Below are 13051 nucleotides of genomic sequence, written 5' to 3'. Positions count from 1 at the left end.
TTTCACCAAGGGGAAAGATTCTCCCATTTCTCTAAGTGTTTTGATTGATGTTGGCCTATGGTATCATATGTTATGGTTAAAGGTGTGTTTTTGGCCGCAGCCACTTTACCACACGGGTACAGATGACAAACGGTGGCGAGGCGGAGACAAGCTGTGCTGTGCTGAACCAGGTCAGTTTACTGGCTCGTGGTTGAGCTCGGCCCAGCTCTGTTCTCACTGGAGCAGTTAGGGCCCCGGTGCCCACCCTGGCCTCCTGCCGAGCCCCCAATCAGTCTTGGAGCATCAGCGATGGTCCCCCTCGGGCAGCCCTGTGTCGGGTCCTGATGGATTGATTACCTGCTGTCCTGGAAAAGGCCCTAGCTGCCCCAGACCCCATCTGTGTCCATTGCTGACTCCAAACCCAGATTGCCCCCCGGCTGCAGGCTCAGGCTGCTAATGACCCCCCCCCCAAAGGCCTACTGTCCATACTAGCATCCCCACAGCATTATATACCCCAACCCAACGCTAGCCTTTTGTCAATACGGACAGCTAGCCTAGTGGTGAATCTCAAACATGCATTGAGAAGGCACCCTAACGATTTGAGGAGTGGATGCACAGTTGAAGTTTTTTTTTCTTGAAGACTGCTTCCTGAAATCTAGTACTGAGAAGATGATCATGAATGAGAGTTTTGCCGCTGGCGCTTGATCGATTGCAAGAACGTTTTCATCTTTCTGCTTTTTGGTGCGTTTGTGTGTTGCCTCGACAGGTCTGAAAAATGCCAGGAAGCATTGTTCTGTGGCTAAATAAATCACCTCCTGTCCAGATATCAGAAGGGATCTCTGAATGTGAGATGGCGCAATGAGAGATCATAAGTACCAGCTGCCTGTCAAGCTTGTTGTTTTCAATCAAAAATAGAGGACAAGAGCACAAGCTTGGCTGCAGAGGAAGGCGTTTGGACTTTTCTTTTGAGATTGACACACACACACACATTCACACACAGCTTTTATCTCTTTTCCCGTCTTACTGTTTGTCCCTGGTACAAACCTGTCAAGGCCATCCCGCTGAGGAGATAAACTAGTACCCTTTCTTTCCTCTAAAAATAAGCATTTGTTTATGGACACGTGTAGTGATTTCCAGCTCTCCTGCGCCGTATTGTGTGCCGAGCTGTCAAGAGACATTACTCTCAGCCCCTACTCCCCTTTCAGCCACAGCGAGCAGGGGAGAGAGAGAACGAGGGAGAGGGGGCAGCGGACAATGGAGGAGTGTGGGGTGAGGAGTGAGTGGGGAGTGGAGCGGCACAGCAGTGGGCAAAGGAAAAAGCAAGGCCTGTAGCAAAATGAGTTAAGATGCTGCATCTTTTCAAATAAGGGGCTAAAGGGCCCGGCCGGTCAGTACTTTAATGCAGTCCTTAAGGTAGATTTGTGAGAGAGGGGCAGTTGGGGTTGGGAGAGAGAATAGGTTGTATTGAGTATCTGGGTCATTCATCAGTGTGTGTGCGGCGAGCAACGTGCTACATCACAGACGACCCAGTGCGTGATTGAAATCTACGAAACGGAAATGAGAGAGACGAGCAAAGATTAGCTCCATCCAGGTCCCTGATGACTCGCATCAGTCGGAGAGAGAGAGATGGGGAGAAAGTGAGTGAGAGAGAAAAATAACGAAAAAGAGAGAGAGAGAGAACTGGAGAGTGGGGAGAATTTCAGCATCTTGCCTCAGCATGTTTATCCAGGACCGTAGTCTGTGTTTCTTTTCTCACTTCACTCTGATCCCTTCTTCCGTCTGATGCGGACCATGTGAAGAACACACACACATACCGCACACACACCCACCCCTCAAATCTCTTCAAATCTCCTGACGCCCCGTATGCTCATTTAACTGACATTACTTAAGACCAAAGGTCTTGTTCAAAAGCCTTGTTCACCAAATACCAGACTTGAGACATTGCCTTACATGACATCCTTCGGACAATTAAATGCTGTGTGAATAAAACAAGCTTTGAGTGAGCTCTAGCTGTTTGTTGAGTTAGTGTTAGGAAATAGATAGCAATGTTCAGAGGGAGTTTACGTAAATCAATGCAACTTGGACAGTATATGACAGTGTTATATTTGTCACACAGTTCAAATTCTATTTTATTGATAATGCGTCCCTCCACGTCTGTCAATCTACTGTATTTTCTCAGACGCTGTCACGCAGCTAATGAATGTATGCCTATAACAGAAGCTGAACAGACAAATGTAAAGTCATGCAGGAGGCTGCTCCTAGTAATCCCCTAATCTTCCTAAATGTAAAGTCATGCAGGAGGCTGCTCCTAGTAATCCCCTACTTCCTAAATGTAAAGTCATGCAGGAGGCTGCTCCTAGTAATCCCCTAAACCTCCTAAATGTAAAGTCATGCAGGAGGTTGCTTTTATTAATCCCCTACTCTTCCTAAATAAAAAGTCATGCAGGAGGTTGCCCCTAGTAATCCCCTAAACCTCCTAAATGTAAAGTCATGCAGGAGGTTGCTCCTAGTAATCCCCTAAACCTCCTAAATGTAAAGTCATGCAGGAGGTTGCTCCTAGTAATCCCCTAATCTTCCTAAATGTAAAGTCATGCAGGAGATTGCTCCTAGTAATCCCCTAAACCTCCTAAATGTAAAGTCATGCAGGAGGTTGCTCCTAGTAATCCCCTAATCTTCCTAAATGTAAAGTCATGCAGGAGATTGCTCCTACTAATCCCCTAAACCTCCTAATTGTAAAGACATGCAGGAGATTGCTCCTACTAATCCCCTAAACCTCCTAATTGTAAAGACATGCAGGAGGTTGCTCCTAGTAATTCCCTAAATGTAAAGTCATGCAGGAGATTGCTCCTACTAATCCCCTAAACCTCCTAATTGTAAAGACATGCAGGAGGTTGCTCCTAGTAATTCCCTAAATGTAAAGTCATTCAGGAGGCTGCTCCTAGTAATCCCCTAAACCTCCTAAATTAAGTCTGTGTTGTAGACTATACATTTCAACTGCAACTGATAGATCACCTAAAGACTGACTTTAATGGGTTACAGTCTAGCCATGTTATTTTGACCTCTACTCCTCCCCCTCTTCCACTCTCCCTTCCTCCTTCTCCCCCTCTCTCTTTCTCTCTCACCTGCATTCTCTCCAGCTTTCCCCATCCCCTCCTCCAAAACTTAAGTTACCCTTCAGTCGGATTCCAGTTTTTCCACATCCCCAAAAAATGATCTTACCTTTGAAAGAGCCTCTGTTGTGGTGCAAACCGTAGTTTTGCTCCTGCAACCCTATAAGTGAAAGCCAAATAAATAGCTGTTCTCCCCCCTGCATCCCATTTATCTATCTTGTTTGTGGTGTTTCTGGGAGCTCCATTACTCTGCAGCCACCAGCCCTGGGTGAGGCGAGGGAGAAGATTTGAGGGAGAGTTACACTACATGGGCAATAGTATGTAGACACCTGCTCGTCAAAAATCTCATTCCCAAATCATGGGCATTAATATGGAGTTGGTCCCTCCTTTGCTGCTATAACAGCCTCTACTCTTGAGGGGAAGGCTTTCCAATAGATGTTGGAACATTGTGGCAGGGACTTGCATCCATTCAGCCGCAAGAGCCTTCGGGCACTGATGTAGGGTGAATCGGCCTGGCTCGCAGTCGGTGTTCCAATTCATCCCAATTGTGTTCGATGGGGAGGAGGTCAGGGCTCTGTACAGGCTAGTAAATTTATTCCACACCGATCTTGACAAACCCTTTCTGTATGGACCACGCTTTGTGCATGGGGGTATTGTCGTGCTGAATCAGGAAAGGGCCTTCCCCAAACTGTTGCCACAAAGTTGGAAGCACAGAATCATCTAGAATGTCATTGTATACTATAGCATTAAGATTTCCCTTCACTGGAACTAAGAGGCCTAGCCCGAACCATGAAAAACAGCCCCAGACCAATATTCCTCCTCCACCAAACTTTACCGATGGCACTATGCATTGGGGAAGGTAGCATTTTCCACACAGATTTGTCCGTCGGACTGCCAGAAGGTGAAGCGTGATTCATCACTCCAGAGAACACGTTTCCACTGCTCCAGAGTCCAATGGCAGTGAACTTTACATCACTCCAACCCGACGCTTGGCATTGCACATGGTGATCTTAGGCTTGTGTGCAGCTGCTCAGCAATGGAAACCCATTTAATGAAGCTCCCAATGAACAGTTATTGTGCTGACATGGCTTCCAAAGGCAGTTTGGAACTCTGTAGTGAGGGTTCCAACCGAGGTCAGAAGATTTTTTACACGCTTTGCACTTCAGCACTCGGCGGTCCCATTCTGTGAGCTTGTGTGGCCTACCACAGAACCGTTGTTGCTCCTAGACATTGACACTTCACAATAACAGCACTTTGAGATGACAGGGGCAGCTCTAGCAGGGCATAAATTTTACTAACTGATTTGTTGGAAAGGTAGCATCCTATGACGGTGCCACGTTGAAAGTCACTGAGCTCTTCAGTAAGGCCACTCTACTGCCAATATTTGTCTATGGAGATTGCACGGCTGTGTGCTCTATTTTATAGACCTGTCAACAATGGGTGTGGCTGAACTAGCCGAATCCACTAATTTGAAGGGGTGTCCACATACTCTTGTAGAAGCAGCAGCGGGGAGCCTAACTCTCAGAGAACTGGGAGTAAACACTGTGTGTTGACATGTGGCACAGAAAATATTTAATTACCCCTTATTGCTTTTGTCTCATTGAAATGTAAAGTATTGTTTGGGTGGGTGGGTTTTGGGGGTTGGTAGTGTGTATGGGGACGCGTGCACTTGTGTGTCAACAAATAATTTGAGTAAGGATTCAGTATGCAGAAAAACCCTATTCAATCACAATCCAGAAGAAACAGAACCTAGGCCCGGTCTGCTGTGTATGTTTTCTCATCCTAAGAGAAGGATGGTGATTATGTTTACCTTATCCACTGTTTTCTTAACCCTGATGGATACGAACAGCGTGTCTTTGTAGTTGTCCCAAACCTTGGCTATCCCAGATGGTAATGAACTTTAAAATTCATCATCCTGAATCGTCTTTTTGTTTATAGGGATCCCTGGAAGGTCTTACTGGGAAGGCTTTGATAGATGACTGACAGGCTTTCCCTTAGCGTTCAGATCACAGGCCCCGCTGATGATGTAATTCTGTGTAATTAGTAAAAGATGACAGTAACACAAAACCCATTATGGGTTTTAATCTCTTTTGGAGGGAACGCACCAGAGATGCGGGAGCTCCCCTATCACTCCATCACAACATGAAATGGCATTTTCTCAGCACGCCTTTCAGCCAATCAGACGAGAGCTGTGTGTGTGTGTGTGCGTGTGTGTGTGTGTGTGCGGTTAGACCGTTTAGTCATGTTGGCATCCTCACTTCGTATTACCCTTTGCTTATAGACGCTGTCTCCCTGTGGCGTGGATCATTGTGATACACCCCTTAGAGTGTGTGTGATGTGTACGTCACTCTTTACCCATGCCCCTTGGTGCGCTGCTTTACCACTTGAGAAACAATGCCAGTCATTTGCATTTAATTAAGTTCTGTGAGAGCTAGACAAGTCCCCACTGTAACCAGGAATGCTGTTCTTCTTTTGTCAATTCCTCCTTTCTCCTTCTCTTGTGCTTCTGTGTCTTCACTAACTGAAAGATGTCGCCTCAGGGAGAAGCAGGTAAAGGAAGCCATCAAAACCAGAAGACAGAAATACAATTGAAGTTGTCTGATGTGTGGTTGTCCTTGTATAGTGTGTGTGTCTATGGGTGTTGGATAAGTGTTTTAATTTCTGTGTAGAGAATAGCTGTAATGGCAACTGTTTGTGCAGTTGTTGTCGCTAGATTGATGTGGGGAGGGAAGATGGGCGTTTATATCTGATGATGCGAACTGGAAGGGTTTTATACCTGATGCTGTGAACTGGAAGGGTTTTATACCTGACGATGCGAACTGGAAGGGTTTTAGAATTGATGATACAAACTGGAGGGGTTTTTAGAACTGATGATGCGAACTGGAAGGGTTTTATACCTGATGATGCGAACTGGAAGGGTTTTAGAAATGATGATGTGAACTGGAAGGGTTTTATACCTGACGATGCGAACTGGAGGGGTTTTAGAAGTGATGATGCAAACTGGAAGGGTTTTAGAACTAATGATGCGAACTGGAGGGGTTTTTAGACCGGACGATAAGAACTGGAAAGGCTATTGAGAAGCAAATGGTTCCACTCTGAGATATCCTCATAGGGGATATTGTTCCACTCTGAGGTATCCTCCAAGGGGAGATGGTTCCACTCTGAGGTATCCTCCAAGGGGAGATGGTTCCACTCTTAGGTATCCTCCAAGGGGATATGGTTCCACTCTGAGGTATCCTCATAGGGGATATGGTTCCACTCTGAGGTATCCTCATAGGGGATATGGTTCCACTCGGGGGTATCCTCATAGGGGATATGGTTCCACTCGGAGGTATCCTCCAAGAGAAGATGCATTTGATTTTACTGCACACTTTTTTTTCTCCCTTTTTGAAAATGTTTAAACATTTTATTTTATTTAACCAGGTAGGCTAGTTGAGAACACGTTCTCATTTACAACTGCGACTCGGCCAAGATAAAGCATAGCAGTGTGAACAGACAACAACACAGAGTTACACATGGAGTAAACAATAAACAAGTCAATAACATAGTAGGGGGGGAAAAAGAGTCTATATACATTGTGTGCAAAAGGCATGAGGAGGTAGGCGAATAATTACAATTTTGCAGATTAACACTGGAGTGATAAATGATCAGATGGTCATGTGCAGGTAGAGATACTGGTGTGCAAAAGAGCAGAACAGTAAAGAAATAAAAACAGTATGGGGATGAGGTAGGTAACTTGGGTGGGCTATTTACCGATAGACTATGTACAGCTGCAGCGATCGGTTAGCTGCTCAGATAGCAGATGTTTGAAGTTGGTGAGGGAGATAAAAGTCTCCAACTTCAGCGATTTTTGCAATTCGTTCCAGTCACAGGCAGCAGAGAACTGGAAGGAAAGGCGGCCAAATGAGGTGTTGGCTTTAGGGATGATCAGTGAGATACACCTGCTGGAGCGCGTGCTACAGGTGGGTGTTGCCATCGTGACCAGTGAACTGAGATAAGGCGGAGCTTTACCTAGCATGGACTTGTAAATGACCTGGAGCCAGTGGGTCTGGCTACGAATATGTAGCGAGGGCCAGCCAACTAGAGCATACAGGTCGCAGTGGTGGGTGGTATAAGGTGCTTTAGTAACAAAACGGATGGCACTGTGATAAACTGCATCCAGTTTGCTGAGCAGAGTATTGGAAGCTATTTTGTAGATGACATCGCCGAAGTCGAGGATCGGTAGGATAGTCAGTTTTACTAGGTTAAGTTTGGCGGCGTGAGTGAAGGAAGTACAAGCTTGATGGCTTGATGCAATTACCCATGTTATTTTAAAACTGTTGTGCGGTCTCCTGAATGAAAAGGCAATCTTTTCTGGTGATGGTTTGAATTTTTTTCTTTATTTCTGCACTCAATGGCTGGCAAACAATTCACCAAATAATTTTAAGATGTTTGATTCTCTTGAAGATGTTTTGTGTCTCGTTATGACGACCTTAGAACAGTCGTTGGCATTCAACTTGCGGTGATGGTTTGAACCATTTCAAATTTCCACCTTCTACAATCAGTGGCTGGTTCTTCACTCTAATGAACAAGTTCAAGAAGATGTTCAAGTCTCTTCATGTCGACCTTAACAAAGTAGTTTCAATTTAACTTGTGCATTTCCAATGTCAACCTTCCTCACACAATGGCCGTTTTTTTGCCGTACCGAACAAGTTCAAGAACATCTTTTAGTCTTTAGCACATAATGTATAACTTCAAATCTTCAAAGCAATTCCAAACCGAAGACGAAAATAATTTCCTGGAAGTGGTGAAATGTTTGTTTTTTCTTGCTCCATCCTCCTCTTCATCTCTTGGCCATGCCCAGTCCCTCTCCCTTTTGTCTTTCATCTCTCCTCTCTCCTCCTCCTCTTCTCCCTCCCACGTCTGGTAATAGATACAGTCAATTCTGACCCCAGTATTAAAGGGAGGAGAACTGTATTCTCCAAGCACTGCTGTTCTGATGGGCTCAACGTTAAAGGCGAGCGATCGCCCTGAAATGAGGTCACATTGATTGGAATTGCAAATGGCAAAGGCGAGAAATCGGACATGGAGGTTTTCGGGATTTTATAAAAGTTCTTCCTTGGTCTCCCGTTGTATTCGTTTTTTTAAACATTGGTGGTGGTTTGCGTGGAACATTTGGCGCCTGCGAAAGGAGTTTGAGCTTGCCCCTCAGGCACGTTGAAACCCTTGGAAGCGTTTTTGAAGATGGAATGGATGAAAGAGAGGGTGATTGAGGATTGTCACTCAGATGTTCTTTGCAATACGGAGCATGCCAAGTTCAGAAGGTCGCAGGCTGTAACTTTCACCAACTCAATGCAACAAGAAGCATATAGCACAACTCTCGCTTTCCATGCATATACAGTCTATCTCTCTGGATTTCTCTGCCTCGCTCTCTCTCTCTCTCTCTCGCTTGCTCTCTTTGTATCTCTCTCTCGCTCTCTCTCTTTTCTATCTCTAGGTTCCTAACTCTCTTTTTTATATCTGCTTTGCTTTCTTTCTCTCCCTCTCCCACTATCTTTCTCTTTTTTACTCTGTCCCTATCTGTTACCCCCCCACAACTCTCTCTCCTCCATCCTTCTCCCCCCCTCTCCTCCTGTGCACCATCTGCATGTTCTCCCTCCATCTGAGGCGTCTGTTGGGAATCCTGGTGGTGGAGACATATGCACACCGCCGCCGTCACAATCACTCTTAGCTCATTACCTGACGTGATGGATGGAGCTGGCGCCATTAAACAACGCCCAGCCCGGGACGCCTGGCACCCCACAGCTGGCACTGAGTAATGGGCACCACCATGGCAGCGCCAGATTTGGAGACCACCAGGGGAGGCTCGTGTGGGCATAGCTAGCTACCTTGTTTCCGTGGATACCTCACTTCCTGGCCATCCAGTGCCGCCCAACCCACCTGCCACCTTGCATGGCGGGGCCGGTGCCATGAGTAGCCATGGGCAGCCACAGTTGGCCTATTGGAGGGAGGAGTTGTTTGTATAACTCTATTATGGAGAGGTGAGAGTGGGCCGACGCAGCCTACCCAAAGTGTTCTAACTGGTTGGCTCACAGGGGCAGCCGGAGTGAAACCTCTTACGGAAATATTGGAAGACTGAAATGAACAATAACGCACCTCATCATGCATGTCTGAAACTAACCAAAGGAAACCACCTCTCTCTCTCTCTCTCTCTCCCCTGCTCACTCTCTCGCTCTCTCTCCGTCTCCCCTGCTCGCTCTCTCTCCGTCTCCCCTGCTCGCTCTCTCTCCGTCCCCCCTGCTCGCTCGCTCTCTCCCTCTCCCCTGCTCTATCACTATCCCTCTCTGTCTACTGCTCACTCACTCTCTCTAGCTCTCTCTGTCTCCCCTGCTCACTGACTCTCTAGCTCTCTCTCCTGCTCACTCGCTCTATATCTCTTTCTCCTGCTCACTCGCTCTATATCTCTCTCTCCTGCTCACTCGCTCTATATCTCTCTCTCCTGCTCACTCGCTCTATATGTCTCTCTCCTGCTGACTCGCACTCTCTCTCTTCCTCTCCCCTACTTACTCTCTCTCTCTCTCCTTCTCCCCTGCTCTCTCGCTCTCTCTCCCTCTCCACTGCTCACTCGCTCTCTCCCTCTCCCCTGCTCACTTGCGCTCTCTCACTCTCTCTCAATTAAATTTCAATTCAACTTAAGGGCTTTATTGGCATGGAAAACATATGTTTACATTGCCAAAGCAAGTGAAAAAGATAATAAACAAAATTGAAATAAACAATAAAATGAAATAAAAAAATCTCTCTCCCATGCTCACTCGCGCTCTCTCGATCTCTCGCTCTTTCCCTCTCTCTCCCCTGCTCACTCACTCTCTCTCTCTCCCTCTTCCCTGCTCACTCTCTCTCTCTCCCCCTCTCCCCTGCTCACTCTCTCTCCCCCTCTCCCCTGCTCTCTCTCTCTCCCCTGCTCACTCAGTCACTCATTCTCACTCGCTCTCCCCTTCTCACTAACTAACTCTCCTCTCTCTCTCTCTCCTCTCTCTCTCTCTCCCCTACTCACTCCTTCTCTCTCAATTCAATTCGAAGGGCTTTATTGGCATTGGAAACATATGTTTACATTGCCAAAGCAAGATAAGTGAAACAATATAAAATGAACAGTAAACATTACACTCACATAAGTTCCAATGGAATAGAAACATTTCAAATGTTATATTATGTCTATATACAGTGTTGTAACAATGTGCAAATAGTTAAAGTACAAAGGGACAATAAATAAACATAAATATGGGTTGTATTTACGATGGTGTTTGTTCTTCTCTGGTTGCCCTTTTCTTGTGACAACAGGTCATAAATAATGCTTCTGTGATGGCACACTGTGGTATTTCACCCAAAAGATATGGGAGTGTATCAAAATTGGATTTGTTTTTTAATTATTTGTGCCTCTGTTTAATCTGAGGGAAATATGTGTATCTAATATGGTCATACATTTGGCAGGAGGTTAGGAAGTGCAGCACAGTTTCCACCTCATTTTGTGGGTAGTGTGCAGATAGCCTGTCTTCTCTTGAGAGCCAGGTCTGCCTACGGCGGCCTCTCTCAATAGCAAGGCTATGCTCAGTCTGTACATAGTCAAAACTTTCCTTAATTGACTGGGTCAGTCATAGTGGTCAGGTATTCTGCCACTGTGTCCTCTCTGTTTAGGATGAAATAGCATTCTAGTTTGCTCAGTTTTTTGGTAATTCTTTCCAATGTGTCAAGTAATTATCTTTTTGTTATCTCATGATTTAGTTGGGTCTTATTGTGTTGCTGTCCTGGGCCTCTGTGGGGTCTGTTTATTCTAGAGAGCCCTGGGGCCAGCTTGCTTAGGGGACTCTTCTCCAGGTTAATCTCTCTGTAGGGGATTGCTTTGTTATGGAAGGTTTGGGAATTGCTTCCTTTTAGGTGGTTGTAGAATTGAACAGCTCTTTTCTGGATTTTGATAATTAGCGGCTATCTGCCTAATTGTGGTAATTCTGATCTCCTCAACTCACCCCTGTTCACTCGCACTCTCTCTCTCTCTCTCTCTCTCTCTCTCTCTCTCTCTCCCCTGCTCACTCGCTCACTCTGTGTGTTGTGTGCTGTGTTTGTGCTCTTCCTTGGCAGTTACTATGACACTAGACGCAAGCACCGCCACTCCAGGCCCCTCTTGTCTCTTCCCCTCCACCGTGCTGCTGTCTTCTTAATCAGCTTGGGTTCTGTTATTGATGTTTCTCTCCCTCCTCCTCTCCTACCCCTCACACCCTCTTTGTGTTACTATGACTCTAACAACACTTTCCTGTTCTCTTTTTTTCCCTCTCTCGCTCTCCATCTCACTCTTTCTTATTTTCTGTCTCTCTCTCTCTTCAGACACCCGCCGCGCGGTCCTGGAAAGGTCTCGGTCGCGCCACAATGGAAACCCCCAGGCTCGATGATGGCCCGCGCCTACCAGAAGACGTTAGATAAGTGCCAAAGAGGCCTGCGAGGAGAATCTGAGGACGTCTAGTAGGAGGGATGGACCCTAGCTGCGTGACACACAACACACACACACACACTGCCAGGTCTTGAAGAAAACAAAAGGCCCCTAAAGAACCTAAGAGTAACTGAGAAAACAAGAACAGGACATCATCACACAGGATATTCAATAGTCATAATGTTGGTCTGACTGCCTTACATATTTATAATCTACTTTGTCATGGCTTTGCCTGTACATGACTGTAAAGCTTTGGTTGTTTTGGGGAGAGAAAAAAACTGTACTTGGTTGCTCAAATTGTCATATAGGCTCACAGAACTTCACTATATCTGTCAGACAACCCAACCCTCCTAAAACTGCCACACCTGTCCTCTCATCTCTGGTCATGTACTTCCGAATGGATGCAGTGAGTAGGGATGTAACTAGAGAACAGACATCTCTCCAGTGAGGACTGACCTCTAGTGTATTCTGACTAACCACATTCTCTATTTCTCTATTCCGCTTTTATTCAACACATACAGCAATTAACTGTGGCGTGAACAGTTAATTGGTGTGAACCCCTTTATTTGTGAAAGAGTATTTTCCCCCAAATTAATCCGATAATATTATGCATAATATGTCTCACAACAAGGATACAGAACTGTAAATATGCATCAGTGATCTTTAGAGTATACGACTGAATTCTCCATATGTTGTGGCAGAGAAAGCATCATATTCATTGTTTTTTGTTTTTCTCCCAGAGATGTCAAATTCCTTAGTGTACTAAACATGTTTTTAGATATTTTTGCACATGTATTGAAAATGAAATACAGATATCTAATTTACATAAGTATTCACACCCCTGAGTCAGTAGATGTTACACCTTTGGCATCGATTACAACTGAGTCTTTCTGAGTAAGTCTCTAAGAGCTTTGCACACCTGGATTGTACAATATTTGCACATCATTCTCAAAACAATTATTTAATCTCTGTCATGTTGGTTGTTGATCATTGCTAGGCAGCCATTTTCAAGTCTTGCCATACATTTTCACGCTGATTTAAGTCAAATCTGTAACTAGGCCACTCAGATAGCTGAGCACAGATAACTCCTGTGTAGAGGTTTGGATTGATTTGAGCCATGTTTTCAATTTAAATTTAAAAAATACAATAATCAGTGCAGTTGACAAGTTGAATCAGGTGTGCTTGTCCAGGGTTACAATAAAAAGTGTACTGTTGGGGGTACTGGAGGACCAGGTTTGGGAAACACTGCCCTAGTCCTTGCCAATGACAAGCATAGCCATAACATGATGCAGCCACCACCATGCTTGAACATATGAAGAGTGATACACAGTGATGTGTTGTGTTGGATTTGCCACAAACATAATGCTTTCTATTCAGGACATAAAGTCAATTTCTTTGCCATATTTTGTTGCAGTTCTAATTTAGTGCCTTATTGCAAACAGGATGCATGTTTTGGAATATTTTTTTTCTGTACATGCTTTCTTCTTTTCACTCTGTCATTTAG

The 13051-nt window shown here is 45.3% G+C and overlaps 1 protein-coding gene across 1 annotated transcript in view; it reads left to right on the top strand.

The window, feature by feature from the left end:
• The window catches only part of diaph2 (diaphanous-related formin 2), a 689895-nt gene extending 677465 nt beyond the window's left edge, over positions 1–12430 (top strand). Inside the window, 1 exon segment of the mRNA XM_024383199.2 lies at positions 11445–12430. Within this exon segment, the coding sequence (XP_024238967.2) occupies positions 11445–11509 (65 nt within the window). The 3' untranslated portion in view covers positions 11510–12430.
• The last annotated feature ends 621 nt before the right edge of the window (positions 12431–13051 follow it).

Source organism: Oncorhynchus tshawytscha, linkage group LG21, assembly GCF_018296145.1.
Source record: "Oncorhynchus tshawytscha isolate Ot180627B linkage group LG21, Otsh_v2.0, whole genome shotgun sequence".
Taxonomy (NCBI): Eukaryota; Metazoa; Chordata; class Actinopteri; order Salmoniformes; family Salmonidae; genus Oncorhynchus; species Oncorhynchus tshawytscha.
This window is presented reverse-complemented; position numbering and strand designations above follow the sequence as displayed.